The 18,464-nt window shown below is 35.9% G+C and overlaps 1 protein-coding gene across 1 annotated transcript in view; it reads right to left on the bottom strand.

Moving 5' to 3' along the window:
- The window catches only part of LOC105035504 (uncharacterized), an 81,643-nt gene that overhangs the window by 26,688 nt on the left and 36,491 nt on the right, over window positions 1–18,464 (bottom strand). The window contains 3 exon segments of the mRNA XM_073256670.1: window positions 9,440–9,677; window positions 9,780–10,127; window positions 10,222–11,386. Coding sequence (XP_073112771.1) covers window positions 9,440–9,677; window positions 9,780–10,127; window positions 10,222–11,386 — 1,751 coding nt within the window.

Genomic DNA, 18,464 nt, shown 5'->3' with positions numbered 1-18,464 from the left:
ATTTGGAGAGCCAAAAGACCAAAAAGAGTGATAAACCTTCTGAAGGTATGCTTGTAATTGAATCTAACCTTACAGTTTCTTCTACTTCTAATTGGATATTAGACTCTAACTCGAGTGCTCATACATGTACCTCGATGCAAGGTCTGATAGAAAGGAGGTTGAGGGAAGGTGATATGATTCTTCAGGTCGGCAATGGACAAAAGTTGCTGCAGAAGCCATTGGCATTTATCTTCTTCGATTACCGTCTGATGTTAGATTAGATTTAAAGGACTGTTATTATGTTCCTATAGCTAGTCGAAATTTAATTTCTGTATCTGTGCTAGCATAACAAGGTTTTAAAATTAATTTCAATAAAGACTTTTGTTCCACTTATTTACGAAATAAATTGGTTGCACGAGATCTTTTAATGGACAGTCTTTATCACTTTGCATATTAATGCGAATGTGTACTTAAACGAGCAAATAATAAGTGTCGTAGGCCAAAAGAGACTCAGAGATGAAATTAACTAGAAATACTTGTGGCACCATAGACTAGGCCATATTGGAGAGGACAGGATAAACAGATTGAAAAAGGATGGGATCCTTGGCTCTTTTAACCCAGATTCGTATCCGGCTTGTGAATCTTGCCTTCGAGAAAAATTGGCCAAGTTACCTTTGTAGGACATGGGGAAAGGGCCACTGAACTACTTGCCCTAGTACACACCGATGTGTGTCGGCCATTTAATGTGCAGACCAGAGGTGGTTATACCTACTTTATTATCTTTATCGATGATCTGTCTAGGTACAGATATGTGTATCTCATGAAACACAAGTCTGAGGCTTTTAAAAAGTTTAAGAAATTCGGACATGAAGTAGAAAAACAAACAGGCAAACCCATTAAGTTCTTCGATCTGATCGAGGAGGTGAATATCTTAATCAAAAATTTCTGAGATATCTTAAGGACAATGGCATAGTCTCTCAATGGACGCCCCCTGGAACATCTCAGCTCAACGGGGTATCCGAAAGGAAGAACAAAACTCTATTGGATATGATCAGGTCCATGATGAGCTTCACTAATCTACCCTTATATCTTTTGGGACATGCCCTGTTAACTGCAATTCATCTGTTGAATAGGGTTCCATCAAAGTTCGTTTCTACCACACCATATGAGATATGGTTCGATAAAAAATCGAGTCTAAATTATCTTAAGACTTGGGGATGTCCGGCCTATGTCAAAGATAGATAGCGGATAAATTAAAGGATACATCTATTATAGCTGCTTTATAGTATATCCCAAAGAATCCATAGGATACTATTACTTTCCACATGACCATAATGTGATTGTAAGTCGGAACGTCATATTCTTAAAAAACAGTTTATCCAGGATGGAGGTAGTGGGAGGTTAGTTGAGCTTAAAAAGTCTCTACAGAGCCAAGAGCTATAGATCCTCAAGAACCCGTTATCCATGAACCAATAGTAGACGTTCCTCAACCATCTCGTAGATTTAGCAGGATCTTCCTACCTCCTAAGAGATACATGGGTATGCTTACGGAGGAAGTAAAGAAAATGTTCCATATGGGAGATAGAGGTCATGGTGATGATCCTAATACCTTTGACGAGACGATGTCTGACATCGATTTGAGAAATGTTAGATGCTATGAAGTCAGAAATTGACTCGATACACTCGAATCAAGTCTGGACCTTAGTGGATCCACTGAGGGTATTGTACCCATTGGATGTAAATGGATCTACAAAAGGAAGATAGGTGCCAATGGTAAGGTAAAGACCTATAAAGCTAGGCTTGTGGCTAAAGATTATAGTCAGTGCGAGAGCATTGACTATCAGAAAACCTTCTCACCTGTAGCCATGCTGAAATCCATCCGCACTCTGCTTGCTGTTGTAGCTCACTATAATTATGAAATCTAGCAGATGGATGTAAAAACTGCTTTCCTGAATGGATATCTTGAGGAAATATCTATATGGAGCAGCTCATGGATTTCACGCCTGGTGATGATGATCACAGAGTCTGCAAATGCAAAGGTCCATATACGGATTAAAACAAAATTCTCGGAGTTGGAACTATCGTTTTGATGAGACAATCAAATCATTTGATTTCATCAAAAACGAAGAGGAATCATGTGTATATAAAAGGGTCAGTGGGAGTGCGATAATATTTTCGTATTGTACGTATAGAGGATATTCTCCTCATTGAGAATGATATTCCTATGCTGACCACGATCAAAAGATGGTTGTCCAAGAAATTCTCCATGAAAGATCTAAGGAAAGCATTCTATATTCTTGAAATAAAGGATGTATGACAAACGATAGAAAAGTGTTGAAGAGATTCAGCATGGAAAACTCTAAAAAAGAACTTTTACCTCTTAGATATGGTATTAATCTTTCCAAGACGATGTGTCCGGCCATACCTAAGTCTAGCGCATGAGTAGGATTCCTTATGCCTCGGCCATAGGAAGCCTCATGTATGCCATGCTATATACTCGATCTGATATTGCGCTTGCTGTGAGTGTCACGAGCAGGTATCAGTCGAATCCAGACGAGGAGCACTGGATAGCTGAGAAGAACATCTTTAAGTACTTAAGGACTAAGGATTTGTTCTTGATCTTTGGAAAAAATTCTAAGTTGCGAGTCGAGGGTACACTGACTCAGATTTCATATCTGATTCTGATGATAGAAAGTCTACGTCAGGATATGTGCTCGTTTGCAATAGTGGCACAGTTAGCTGAAAGAGTTCCAAACAATCCATCATAGTGGAGACTCCCACGCCCTCTCTTCCTATCCCTTTCTCTTCTCCCCTTGGGCGTCCCACATACCCCATCCTTTGGGACGTCCCAAGCCCATCCACGCCCAAGGCTTTGGGTGTTTTCTTCCTTGCTGGTATCCAGCATCTGGTAGCAGCACATAGCAAGGAAGAAACGCTAGAGAAGAGGAGAAGAAGAAGATCAAAAGATAGAGACCAAGTGTTGATCGCGATCCAAACTTCGTTCAGATTCAGCAAGTTGAATTTTCTTAGAGAAAAAAATTCAAATTCTAGAGGACTGTTCCACGCTGATCTCGAGTGGATACCCATAGAGGATGGACACTTGTGTGGCTAGAAGAAAATCTCTTCTTTTTCAGATCCAGATTCGAAGAAAAAGATTGCGAAACAGGTATGTGAATTGATCACAATCTGAATTTCAGCATATGTTAATTTCAACACATGAACTACATCCTTATGATTTTATGTTTTTATGCATACATAATTCAGATTAAAAGTGTTTTAATCTTATATTCCACTGCAGTGTTTAGAAAATAAAGTTTTGAAATACACATGCATGCTCCGAACCTCGAATTCCCACAATTGTATCTAGATGGTTCATTATATCTAGACCTCTTCATATGGTTCATTGTACATAGACAGTTCATTGTATCTAGACCTTTATTAATCTATGTATAGAGTCTCTTGTAACATGAGATATAAGACAATCATTTTCTTTACACAGCCTATCTCTCTCTCTCCTTTTCTCTTTTTATTACTCTTTACATGGTATCAGAGCCTAGGGTTCTTTAGGTAAGATTCAGCACCATCTCTTCTCCTATCATCTTCTCTACTCGTACATCTTTCCTCTCCTTTCTCGTTCTTCTCTTTTTTTTGTGCTGATCTAGATAATGGGACTTTCTGAAGGTGTATACTTGACATCCACGAAATCAGGTCCCAGCACTTTCGCCACCATCATCTTCGCCCTCAAAAAGCGATCCAATATCTTCACCACCTGCATCAGATTTGCATCTTCCCATTGCCATATAGAAGAATAAACATTCTTCAATATTCTATTGCTTCATTTATTTCTTTGGATCACCTTAGTCCTGCCCTTCGACAATTTTCCTTGGCCCCTTCTTCTATTTCTATTCCTAAGAATGCAGAGGAGGCACTATCTCACCTTGGTTGGCGACAAGCAATGCAAGAGGAAATGTCTGCCTTAGAGAGTAGAGGCACTTGAGAGTTGTGTCTCCACCAGCTGATTGTAAGGTTGTTGGATGTCATTGGGTTTTCTCCATCAACTATCTGCCCGATGGCACTATTGAAAGGCTCAAGGCATGATTGGTTGCAAAAGGATATTCTCAAACATATAGTGTTGATTATTTTGAGACATTATCTCCTATGGCATGTCTCAGCTCCATCCGCATTTTGATTTCTATTGCTATCAATATGGATTGGTCACTGTATCAACTTGATGTGAAAAATGCCTTCCTCTACGGCAATCTTAAAGAGACGATGTATATGGAGCAACCTTCGGAGTTTGTTGCTTAGAAGGAAAGTTCTACAATATGTCGTTTGAGAAAAGCAATATATGGGTTGAAGCAGAGTCCGAGGGCTTGGTTTCAGAAGTTTAGTTAGATTGTTTGTTAATTTGGCTTTATCAGAACTCATGTGGACCACTCGATATTCTTTATGCACACTTCTATTAGAGTGGTCATCTTAGTTGTCTATACGAATAACATTATTATCTCAGGCAATGACCAAGCTGGCATAGAGGCAAATAAAAGGCACTTGAAGCAACATTTTACAACTAAAGATTTGGGTCGACTGAGATACTTTCTTGGAATAGAGGTGGCTCAAAATCGTCAAGGACTTGTACTTTATCAGAGAAAGTATGCTTTTGATCTACTACAAGAGACAGGCATGCCTGGTGCTCGACCAGCAATGTTCTCTAGACCAAACAGTAGCACTTTGAAAAGAGGATTCCGAAGCACTCTCAGATAAGACTGCATACAAGAGACTGGTTGGTAAGCTTATTTACTTAATAGTTACCTGACCTGATATTTTATTTGCAGTTAGTGTTGTCAATCAGTTTATGAACAAGTCCAAGAAGTGCCATTGGGAGGCTGTATGCGGCATTCTCAGGTACATTAAGAAGGCTCCCGAACTTAGACAATTTTATAAAAAGAATAACTATACTAATATAGTTGGTTATTCTGATGCCGATTATGCTGGTTCGAAAAAAGACAGATGATCAACTTCTGATTATTGTACATTTGTTGAAGGAAATCTTATGACTTGGAGTAAGAAGCAAAACGTGGTGTCTAAATCTAGTGCAGAAGAAGAGTATCGAGCTATGGCTCATGCTGCTTGCGAGTTAATCTAAGTGCGTTCCTTGATAATGTAGTTTGATTTTCAACATAATAAACCCACTCCTATGTATTGTGATAATCAAGCAACCATTTTCATTACTAACAACCTAGTATTTTATAAAAGGACAAAACACATAAAGGTTGATTGTCACTTCATCAGAGATCAAATCACAAGCAAATATATACTTTGTACACTCATTCTGAAGATTAGGTGGCTGATGTGTTCACTAAGCCTTTGAAAGGTAGCAGGTTTTCTCTATTGCATGGCAAGGTGGGAATGTTGGATATCTGTGCTTCCCGCTTGAGGGGAAGTGTTAGAATGTTATTTCCTATTATTTCTTTATGTTTATAATTCTTCCATTTCTATCTTTTCCTAATTAGACTTTTCTATTTATGTTCATTGTATCTAGACCTCTATTATATGGTTCATTGTATCTAGAAGATTCATTGTATCTAGACCTTTATTGATCTATACATAGAGTCTCTTGTAACATAAAAAATAAGACAATCATTTTCTTTACACAACCTATCACTCTCTCTCTCTCGCCTTTTCTCTTTTTATTATTCTTTACAAATATCATGAATGAAATCATTTAAAAATGACACCAATAAAAGATATCTTGTAAACAAATTGATAACTTCAGATACATGTGGAACAAAGCATGAAAAACTAACCATACCATAGTACGATATTCCTAATACTGAGTCTTATCAAGGTTATATTGTATGGCAGTTTTAAATCCTACAGATGGGGGTGTGCCAATTTCTTTATGGAACGGAATACTCCAATGTCCCACCTCATCTTAGCGACAATCCCGATCGAGAGTCCTATAAGTACCCTTCATCTGTCTTTCCTTTTTCTTTTCTTTCCTTTCCATTCCTTTCTTTTTCATTCTTTCTTTTTCTTTTTCTTTCCTTTCTTCCTTTCTTTCCTCCCTTTTATGTTATCTTCCTTTCTTTCCTTTTTCTTCTCTCTTTTCTTATTTCGTCCTTTGCTTGTTTCTTTCTTTCCTTCTCCATCTTTTTCTTTCCTTTTTTCCTTTTTTTTCCTTCCTTTCATTCTTTTTCTCTCTTTCTTTCTTTCCGTTTTCTTCTTTTTCCCTTTCACTTTTCCTATTCTTCATCTTTCCTATATTTATTTCTTTACTTGTGTCCCATTCTTTCCTCGCATAGATGATTTTCGGAGTCTCGAAACCATTCTGATCCCATTTTTTCATAGAAACAAGAAAAAATGGCTAGGACACCCCCCATCTCATCAGGACTTAAAAGTCTATGATTCACCAAAGCACCCCCAACCAGGCGGTTCAGGGTGTGCCGAACCGTATCGGGGGCTAACCGATGTGATTCGAGCATTCAATTCAGAACATTGGTGAAAACAAAACAAGAGAGAACAAAAAAGAGAGAAAGAGAAGAGGGGAAGGAAGGAGAGGAAAAGACCGACGATGGCTAGTGTGGCCCGTTGAGGCTGCCGAAAGGCAGCCGAAGCCCCACGACATGCAAGAGGTTTCGACAGCCGAAGCCCCACGACATGCAAGAAAAGAAAGAGAGAGAAAGAGAAAGAGAAAAAAAGGAGAGAAGAGGTGTGAAGAGAAAATGTCAGGAAGGCCGTTGGGTGGCTGCCATAGTCATCAGATGGCCCAAATGCACCCCACAGTCGCCGCGGGTTCGAAATAGAGGCATCACTGTTTATTGATGAAATAAGGGCATCGCCCTGTTTCAAAACCATGGCGATCGTGGGGCAGAATTGGGTTATTTGACGGCCATGGCAGCTTGCCGATGGCCTCCCTGCCGCCTTCCCCTCACTCTTCTTTTTCTCCCTTCCCATCTGTTTCTCTCTATCTCTCTCTGCTCTCATTTCCTCTTCTGAAGGACCTCGGAGCCCAAGAGGCCTCCACGGCCCTCCAGTGGCCATCGTTGGCATCTTCATCAGCCTCCCTTCTCTTCCCTCCCTTCCCCCCTCTCATTCTCTCTTTTCTTCTCCTGTTCATCCCTCGTTCCCATATTAGTTAAAGCTCGATACAATCTGATACTGGAGCATACTGACTCGTACCGCCGACCGACCGACATAGAGCCTGATTCCTCGTCGATGGTCCTTGCTTACAACCATGTTGTATGGTACCATGCCATGGTTTTTCAAACCTTGAACAAACCATGTGTAGATATAGGGTTGTATCGTGGCATGTACTATATGGAGACATTAACGATACTGAACATGATACTTGAGACCATGATATGGATAAAACATTTCCAACAAGACTTACCTTTGGAGCTCTTCCTTTGTTACTTGACTTTTCTACCTAGGACTACATGGTCATGTATTTAAAAGAGCAAGGATTGAAGTGGGATTACATGTTTGGAAGGGCTAGAGACAAAGATGGATAATCTCAATTCAACAAAGCATATACTTCTATCAATTAAGAAGTCAAGGTTTTATATAAATCATTCTAATGACTTTTTTAGCTATTGTAATGGTCAAAAATAATATTCATAATTCTTGAAGCATGAATTGTCAATTCTCTTTAACCATCATGCATCAAAAAAACAAAAATAAGATGTTCATGATTCTAGGCCCTAATTATCTATGTTATGACGGTAAAAAAAAAAATTGACAGCATATTGGACAAGTTGCCTCCTAATGAGATCTACATATAAATAGCAAATCATGTGTAAATTATTCGTTAATAAACAAATAAGTAACTTACAAATAACCATGAAATAATTGAGAAATTTCTTTCCATAAGCAAACCTTCAAGGCTGATTGATGTCAAGCATGGCAGCATGCCATGATGAATGTATGAATTGGTGGGTTCTTCCTAACACATTGACAAAAAGGACTTATTTGTCATGTTATCTACAAGTTGCACCAATATACCATGAATATGTCAAGATTCACCCAAAAATGCCCACATTAGTTGGCATTGCCTTTCACAAGCACCCCTGTACTGTCTCTCTAACTTCATCTAATGCAACTTCTCAACAATCATTCACAAACCAAGTGCTTCGCATAACCAAATAATTTACATAATAATGAGGGGACAATTGTAGGATTCATCTATGTCAAAGGAATTGAAGGATACAAAATGATGAATAAACATGAAATAAAATGATTGAGAACACCTAAATAAACTATAGAGTACTTCAAGACTTCAACCTCGAGAGCTAAAAAAAACAAGCAACATCAAAAAGGATTTGGAGCCTTGTCTATGTCAAAGTTGACATCAATTATTGACGAGTATGTGTAGAGTATGTTGGCCCAAGTAGAGCCTCTACCTCTTCTTATAAGAAAAATGGTATCTATTTCCACTTCTCAATAATAATTCTCTCATAAGTGGTTTCTTACATTAGCAAGGCAAGTCTCCTGGAATGTAATATTTTGAGGGTGCATTTCAAGGAGGGTTTAGGTTGTATTTTTCTCACAAAAGAATAGTTGATCTTCTTTCATGATATCGACCGTTGGATCGCATTCTACACAAATCTCAAAGCACCCTAAACACCAAGGAAGGTGGAATTGGAATTGAGATCGGTGTCAGCCAACCGGCAGTGCAAGCCGGCATGGATCCATATTGGATCAGACCAGCACAAACCAACACAGAAGAGAAGGGAACTGGGGAGGAGGAAGAGAGAGAGAGAGAGAGAGTGGTGGGGAGGGAAGAAAAGGAAAGAGGAAAAGCCGCTGACAAGGCCGTTGGAGGCCTTGATACAGCTCGGAACACTTTGAACTGTCCGGTTCAAGATGGTTCGACGAACGCTGCTAAACACCATTCATTCACCTACATAAATCTCAAAGCAACCATCCAATGGTGAATTTCTGCAAAGGAAGCTGGATCCTCCTTTCCATGAAAGATAAAACCTTGTCTTTTTTCAAGGATGGTACAAGGAGCAGGTTGGCCTTTTCAAGTAGCAAAATACTATGCGGCCCAAATAAATAAAAACTATTATATTCTAAACAAGGAAATAGCTAACATACAGTTGTATTTCCAAATTTAGGGAGGGACAAGGCCCCTGCAGGCTCGACAACAAAAAAAGAGAAAAAGAAATAACCACAACTTAGCCACGATATTTCTTGTAAAGCATGTCCTGTGTACTTGTAGTGCTCCACATATGAATTGGATGTCTGGAAACTAGTGTGAAAAATAACTGCAAAGCATCATTGTACTCAATACAAAATGGCAAATATGTACAATAGATTTAACATGTGAACTGCATTGCAGAACGAAATGAGAAAGATAACTGAACAGATTAGACAACCTAATTTTAGAAGAATACTAGAAGGACTCGACATAAAATCAGCCAGTAGCCATTGTAGCCTCCCAAAAAAAGCGAAACCTAACCTGCTTTTGCATATTTGTGTGACTCCATGAAGCAAGATGCAGCTAATTCCATCTTCCCAATGCTCTCATAAATATCAGCAGCCTTTGATAGTGAGTCCAATGCCAGCTGGAAATTCACATGAAGCTTAGAACGACCATCAGCTTGAAGTAATGCTCCCTTTGACCAGTTCTCCATATATACATCTCCAGATCGTTTGAAACACAGTATGGCCATCTCATAATTCCCATCGTTAAAGAACTGAAAAACATAAATGAACGAATATTCAACAATTGCACCCCTGAGTTCAGGTGCATAAAGATGAATCAAGACGAATACAAATGACACAAATAAGATGTGAACCTTCATGCCACGGGAATCCCACTCCTCTATTTTACAGTATACTTCCATTCTCCTGACAAATGATGAATCCAATCTCTCCACCCGCACAAGACCCAAAATCTTCCAGTAGTTGAAAATTGGCCCCCCAAAGCCTTGTCTACTTTCATAGATCCACAATCTTCTTTTAGTACGTGTAACAGCAACATACAACTGTTTCAGTTCCACGAACAAAATATGATGTTTATCTTGGTCAAAAGATGGATACTTGGGAAAGCAAGGGTTTGCTACTTCTTGATTATCCATGAACTCATAAACCACTGACCATTTCTTCAAAGGTGACTCCTCAAAGAAATTGAATAGAAGAACATCCTGCAACCAAAAATATATAAAAAATAAGAAAACCAGAAAAGCTAAGTAGCGGAAGTTGATCAAAAATTTAAAAACTCTGAGTCTCTCATACTACCTGAAATTCCAGCCCTTTGCAGTCCTTAATGGTCAAGACAAGAGCTTTGTTACCTATGCGACAGACAAGCTTTTCTTTAGTGTGTTTATCACGTACCAAAATTACTTGTTCAGCTCCAAATTGAAATGGGATATGGTCAATTGTTTCATTGGTTCCAAACATAATATCTAGCACATCAGTTTCATTTGCAGATTCTAGTAATACAGGAGCCTCTCCATGTTCCATACTTTTTTCTGAAACAAGCCGTTTAACTAATAAAGGAAAGAAATGATGCAACAAATCTAATATGCTTTCCGCTAATTTCAAAATACCAGCATGGGTCCGGAAATTAGTGCTCAACAGAAAAACTTCAGGAACAGATCCCAAGCCATGCAGAAACTCTTTATAGAATAAGTTTTTAATATCTTCAAATCTAAAATCATTAACAAGAGCCTGTGCAGTATCTCCAGAAAAAATTAATCCACTCTGGAAATTCACACAAACGTGTTTGAACAAGCAAATCTGCTTCATTGTAAAATCTTGCACTTCATCTATGTACAGATAATCCATCTTGCGACCCTTATATCCATCAATAGAAAATCGAAAATGAAGATCATTCACTAAATCGGAAATGTCATATTCCCCAAATTTCTCTTTTTGTTTCTCATAACTCACAAATATTTTATATATCATTTTTCTCTTATCTACGCTTACTGAAGAGCGCCGGCTCTCAGATAGAGAAGTATACTCTTGCTTATCCATGTTTTCATAAATTGAAGTCTTTCCAGCACCCATTCCTCCCTTTATACAGTAGATGATTTCAGAGAACACCAACAATGGCTCCAATTTCCGAGTAAGATTTTTGTCGAAACGAGGCCAATAAGAAGAAACAAATCGATCATAGTCAATTTCTTTAATTGTGATAAGTTGACACAGGACATGAGACATCAGGGTTCTTTTTCCACCAGTAATCGCCTTTACATCCGAAAATTTATCAAAGAATGAGTTCTTCATGCTTCCATCAAGCATGATCAAAAACTTGTGAAGTGAAATGACAAGAGGAAAATGGCTCTCTGAGATCTCAATGAAACTATTCGGAATTTCTGAAAACCGACCTAAGTTTTCACTAACCCCATGTGCTTCAATGAACTTCAACCTTTCAGGAGCTTCCTCACCAGCAGCATACCTAGGACCAAAGTAATTTAAAGAAGATAAGACCCATAATGACCACATTATAGTGCAAAATCTACACGACCTATGCAGATGGAACAGTACAGTAATATAACATACCAGCAGAATTGAAAATTTTAAACTTATTGACTAGAATAATTGATAAAAGGACTCAAAGAACTGATAAAAACTCCCCAACTGTTAGATCTATCAATAGATATTCTGCTGAAACTTACTCAGAGGATAAAATCGTATGCATGTGTTTACCACCATAACAATGAATAGAAGTCAGCTGGGATAAATATAATTATATTAAAAGGTCACTGTAAGAACACACTTGATGAAATTATAGTACATGTCAGCAAAGTTTAAGAATGATCCTAACCATTTATTTTACAGTTCTATATAATTATACTATTCTAATATTTCTTGAATTAGGATTAAAAATAATTTAAGGGACTAAGTTTCTACCTCTAATGTTATAAGGAAAAAGCCTTTCTGTTCTTGTGCAGCCATGAGTGGCCTGAGACATCATCTGTTTAATGAACAAAAGTATCTAATGTGCCAAAAGTACGGCATATCTTTCTTGATAGAATCTTGAAAACAAAGTCAGCAGCATAAAATAACCTTTATATCACCAAACTCACCTAATAGAACTAATTGTACTTCATGCGAAGTTTGCCAACAAGAAAAGACATGAGGCCACAGTTTGCACATAGCAAGGCAAATGCAACCAACTCCATTAATTGACAAAGACAAAGAAGGCTCATCATGTTGCCATCTCCTGACCATCTGAACGTTACATTAACTGTCTATTCTACATGGTAATTAATTCTTGCAGATTAATCCATACATTTCATTTGATGTGAAATTCCAAGAGTCACTAATAAAAATTCATCATACCACAAACTAAAATTTGACATCAAGCTCATGCATGATTTATATGCATTTCAAAGAACTATCATAAGCAATCCATAGTACTAGAGCTCTATAAGAATAAAAGAATGTATTGATGCTTAAAAATATCTTGTTAGTGGAAACTTATTACCTGTTCCCTTATATTCATCAAGCATGAATGCGAACTTATTTCATATGCCTATCTGTAGAATAGTGATGATGTTAGTCTACACTTTGGTGCACATGAAATGACGCAATGCACATGATAAATCGCTATAGCTATTACCACAAGCATCTACAAAAAATTTTGGCTCTTAACTTCATCGATTATGAATATATAATTACAAGTTTAAAGTATTAATATCTTTAAAATAAGTGAATGATGCAGAATCCCTTGCTACTCCTGTTGATATTTCTAGGAACTCCCGAATCCAATCCCCCACCCCCAAACCATTGGGGGGAAAAATAAGTTTGTTTACCTTTTATGACATGTGTTAGCACTATGCAACATAATATGTCTTGTCCAAATTAGTGACCGGCACAGAGATGATAAGTCACATTTTGGTCATTGGCTGATTCTACCTATTGATCTGACTAGTGTTATGCCATGTCCCTAGCCTAAAGAGCTCCGAAAGTCAAGATGTTAAATAAGGCCTGGCTAGCTTAAGTCCATAGAAATGTATGCACATATGTATGTAATATTGTCCAAGAGTGATCATTCCTTTTACTAAGCAAAAGGAGTTTCTGGATCATTTTCATACTCCAACAAGACCATGCATGTAAGGATCTCTTGGATTGCATCAGGAGTAGTTAACCATTGGAAAAGGCCCCATTACATCAGGAGTAGTTCACTATCGAAAAAGGCCCCTTCACAAGAAAGAAATATGGAATTTAGGACAATATCTATGTAACTTAGTTCAAGGAGAGAATATTATCATAATTGTTTTATATTACTAATTTATCATAATTTGAACTTGATCATTAACTTTTCTATAGATATGCAAGCATTATCTTTATGAGGCATGATTGCTCCATCATGAGTGTCACCAGTAGCTATGGCAGTTATACATTAGACAGATTATCTACAACATATTTTCTTGCTTGTGTGAAACATAGAAACTTCCAACTCATACATATAGAAATACTTTGTTATTCCTACATCTCACTGTCATAGAGATCGAAAATCTGATCTCATCTTTTGAGGACAAAATCTTTTTGACAATGACTTGTACTAGGAAAGACTTCAACATGCAATTCGTGGAACTATTTGTTATCCAAAAGGTAGAGTAAATCAGGTTGTACTTAAAAGTTGCAGCCTCCCCCTAAATGAGAGTAATGCTTATCCAGTTGCAAAAAAATAAAATCCAAAATTTGTCATACCTAGTAGTTAAATAGGATTCCTAGTTAAAGCAATAGAAATAGATTAGGCCTTGACATGGATTGGTACCTTTATATATTACGATTTGATGCTTCCAAAAGAGAGTTTGGATAATGTTACTAAGGGAGGTACCTGTTTTTGCCAGACCAGTATGGTACAACCAATATCATACCAACCCAAGGAATAGGATTGCATATCGTTACAGTACCAAGATGCAAATTTGATTGTTTTGTTTTGTTTTGTTTTCCCAACTTTTGGGTTCTTTTGATGCGCAATCTCAATATGAACTAAATTTTCTCATGTTCTAGCGCTTTTCAATGGGCTGTGTGATGCCAGAAAATCGATACTTGTAATTAGGGCTTGTTGACCTTATGGATGACTTTGATGATTACAAAACATTAAGTAATTATGATACTAATCATATATTTCAAAAGTGAATGTAGGATTTTTTAGGTGCTCACAATGAAGAAATTATCCATGAAAAAATCCTCTTAAGATGCCAAGCCAAAGTACCTAAAAAAATAAGTTCTCACAAGTTTGGATGGCTCATTATGAAGAAAATAAAGTTGGAAGAAGCCAATATTATTTGGAAGCATTTAGGATAAGAAAGATTAAGTTTGGAAGTGATTCAAGTGAACAAACCCAAGTTCAGACCTTCGAGTCGAGTCATGGAGTGAAGGATTCGACTCTAGCACATTTTGGCACAGGCATATAGTTCTGGCACATTTCTGTAAGCCTGAGACCCAGCCGACTTGAAATGAAATCGAGCCGACTCCAAAGAAAATCGAATCGACTCGTGACATAGGGACAACATAATGGCTAGTTTTTCTGCACTTCTCCAACTTCTAGTTTTTGGGTCTAACAGCTATTCCAAGGGCTCCAACGGTCAAAACTCTTTCTCCAGCCATTATCAAGCCTATTAAAAGATGGAGAATTGATTGAAAAGCAAAATTAAGAGGATTTGAAAGAGAAAACATCATTTCTTGGAGGGAACATTGAATATCATTGAAAAGAGAGAAAAGAGAGGGATTTGTGCATTGATTTCAAAGAGCTTTCGAGAGTGATCATCTTCAACTTCATAAGCATCCTCTCAAGCATCAATTGAAGAAAAGTCAAGGTTCAAAAGAGCAATTCCATAATCACTTATCCAAGCTTTAAAGAGTTTATATTTTCTATTTTTTATTTGTGCTAAAATTCATATTCTTGTATTTTGTTTTCCTTACAAGTTTCTTTAGAAGGAAAAAACTCGGGGTATAGGTCTGTCCAAGTCCGAAATTGGACATTGTAGGTTTTGGTTCGTGAGCCCGTAAAACTAACTGGGTTGATTGTGAATCCAAAAAATAATTATTATAAGATTTTGATTGATGATCCCAAAAAACTAACTGGATTTGCTTGTGAGCCCGACTAAAACAAACACACTATAATCAAGAGGATTATAGTGAAATTCTCAAGGAACTCTTAGGGAGTGGACGTAGGTGCGGGGTTGCACCGAACCACTATAAATTATTTTGTGTTTGTGTTGTCTTATTTCTTCCTTGCTTTATCATCTTGCTTGTTTTAATTCTTGCTTTTGTTGCCTTAATTATATCTTGATTTTGCTATAGCTTGCATTATACACATCTCAGACATACAACTTAGCCTAAATTGAAGTACATGCTTAAGATTTAATTTAGCTAAAAAGTTTTGAGAACCCAATTCACCCCTCTCTCTTGGGTTGCTACCTTTCTGGACAATAAGTAGTATCAGAGCAGGTGCTCTGTTATTTGTTGTTGACCTAGCGGTCTAGAGTTAAAGATCATGGCAACCTAAATGAAATTCTTGTTTAATAAAGGATATTCTATAAACAGACCCCCACTATTTAATGGAATAAATTATATCTATTAAAAAGCTAGAATGAAAATCTTCATACAAGCACATGATTATAATTTATGAAATATTATAGTAAAGGGATTTTTGCATATATACCCTTCTAAATATCCAAATTTGCGTGGATACCCTTTCAAAATTGATATTTGCATATATATCCTTATAAAATACTTGATTTGCATGTATACCCTTCTTTTTCTTTATTTTTTGTATATATACCCACGTCATCTAATGCCGTTAAAAAATTAATGGTTTAAAATTTAAATAACTGAAATACTCTTATGGGTATATATGCAAAAAAAAAAATTATAAGGGTATATATGCAATTAGTAATTTACGAGGGTATACAAATAAATATTAATTTTGAAAGGATATTCATGCAAATTTTGATGTTTAAGAGGGTATGCAAGCAAAAATTTTTAATTTAATTTTTTCTATTGTATGTTATTTTAATGAGAAAGAAAGAATTTAAACACATTAATTAATGTCATAGCAAGGGAGATTCAAGTACATTAATTTTTATCTATTGCTTCTTTGTTGGATATGATTTTTATTTTTATTTATATATCATATTAATTTTTATTTTATCTATGATTTATCATGAATAGTTGCTTATTCCATGTCCAGGCTTATTAGAATAGAGCAACCGCTTTTCAAGTTGAAGATGAAATTTAGAGGTTATTTTAAGAAGATTAAGAATTCTACAAGAATAAAATATTATTTTGGGAGATAAAAAAGCTGGTTAGTTGATGTTGACCGCTATTCTTACATAGATCTATATGATGATATAGTGCACATATTCAATTGAAGCTTGAAGAGGCCATAAAGATTTGGTCTGTGGTTAGATATTTATCACCTGTCTTATATGATTCTAGATACAGATCATAAACTAATGAGTTTGTTTGAAGAATATAATGATTTGATGAAGTGCTTCTTATTTGTCACAAAAGAGGCTAATGATATACAGTTTTCTCAATCAACACTAGGTAGCCAAGACCAAAGTAGAGGTGAAGTAGCTGCAATAGGGGAGGTTCGAGTAGATGACCAAAGGGAGAACCAAAGACAGAATGAAATTGAGCATCCAGCTGCATTAGGGACTGATATCTTAGCTATTGCTATTGAGAATAATGACAATAGATGAACAAAATCTTTAAACAAGTGAACCATCCCTACTATAAACACCAACAAAAAAGCAATAGATAAAAATTAATGTACTTGAATCACCCTTACTATGACATTAATTAATGTGTTTAAATTTTTTTCATCTCGTTAAAATAACATACAATAGAAAAAAATTAAATTAAAAATTTTTGCCTTTATACCCTCCTAAATGTCAAAATTTGCATGAATACCCTTTCAAAATTAATATTTATTTGTATACTCTCGTAAATTGCTAATTACATATATACCCTTATAATTTTTTTTTTTTTGCATATATACCCATAAGGGCATTTCAATCATTTAAATTTTAAACCATTAATTTTTTAACGACGTTAGATGATGTGGGTATATATATATATAAAAAAAAAAAGGGTATACATGCAAATCAAGTATTTTATAAGGATATACATGTAAATATCAATTTTGAAAGGGTATCCACGCAAATTTGGATGTTTAGAAGGGTATACATGCAAAAATCCTATAGTAAATGGCCCACACACACCCAATGTACTGATTAATGATAAAGAAATGATTCAAATGAATGCTAAGGCTATGAATATACTTTATTGTTCACTAGATATAAATGAATTCAATCTAATTTCTTCTTGTATTTCAGCAAATGAAGTTTAGGAGAAATTAGAAATAACTTAAGAGAGAGCAAATCAAAGAGAAGAATCAAGCTTCCAAGAAAATAAAGAAGCTCACCTCAACTCATGCCTCATGGCTCATGAGGATGAAAAGAAAAAGAAAAAAAAGAAGAAGAAACAAAAGAGAAAGAAAGCTTTGATTAAGGGGGAGCATGGCATTGAAGAGAAAAGTGAGAAAGAAGAACAAAATGTTAAAAAATTTTGCTTGATGGCTCAAAATCATGAGGAAGAGGCTGCTACAAGCTTATGCCTCATGGCCAATGATAGTGAGGTATATCTTGAAAACTCCTCTGAATTTTTTTTTGATGAATTATATGAAGCCTTTAATGATCTAATGGATGAATATAAAAAATTAAGATGGAAAAATAAGGAGCTTAAAAGTTTAAATATGTCTTTAGCTGAAGAAAAGGATAAGATTTTGATAGAAAAAGATGACCTTTTGATATTAAAAAAAATATTAAATGAAGAAAAAGAAAATCATTTGAAATCTAAAAAATCTATAGTGGAAGAAAATACCAAACTTAGAAAAAAGATTGAAACATTGAAGTCTATGCTTGAAAAATTCAGTATTGGCGCACAAAAGCTTCAATTGATTTTAAATAATCAAAAGACTATTTTCAATAAAGCTGAAATTGGATTTAATTCCCTAAGAAAATAAAAATTTGTTAAAAATATGTTTGGCAAAGCTTCATTTGAAAATCATTCTATTATTTGTTTCAAATGTAACAAAGTAAACCACAAAATTTTAGAATGTAATATTAAAAAAATGGTCATACTTTGATAAAATAAATTTAGATTCCAAAAGAAACCATATGCTCTAACCCCAATGGACCCAAGATGGCTTGGGTACTAAAAATTAGAAAATAATTTTTGCAGATATGCCAAGCATCCAAGGGTATGAAAGGAGTTAATTCTTAGAAATGGATGCATTGGACTTGAAATCGATGGATGATGATATTTAGTAAAAGGTAAATCTTTCTCTACATCATACCATCATCGTTTGCTGAATTTATTTTGTATCATTGATTGATTTTGATGATTTGTCAATGCTTTTAATGATCATACTCCATAACTTAAATGCTTGAATGTTTTGATAAATATGCTCTTTTAATCCAAGTATCACATTAATTGTTATGAGCATAAAT

The sequence above is a fragment of the Elaeis guineensis genome, chromosome 4, assembly GCF_000442705.2.
Source record: "Elaeis guineensis isolate ETL-2024a chromosome 4, EG11, whole genome shotgun sequence".
In the NCBI taxonomy this organism is placed as follows: Eukaryota; Viridiplantae; Streptophyta; class Magnoliopsida; order Arecales; family Arecaceae; genus Elaeis; species Elaeis guineensis.
The sequence above is the reverse complement of the archived record's forward strand: the minus strand, read 5'-3'. Positions and strand labels throughout refer to the sequence as shown.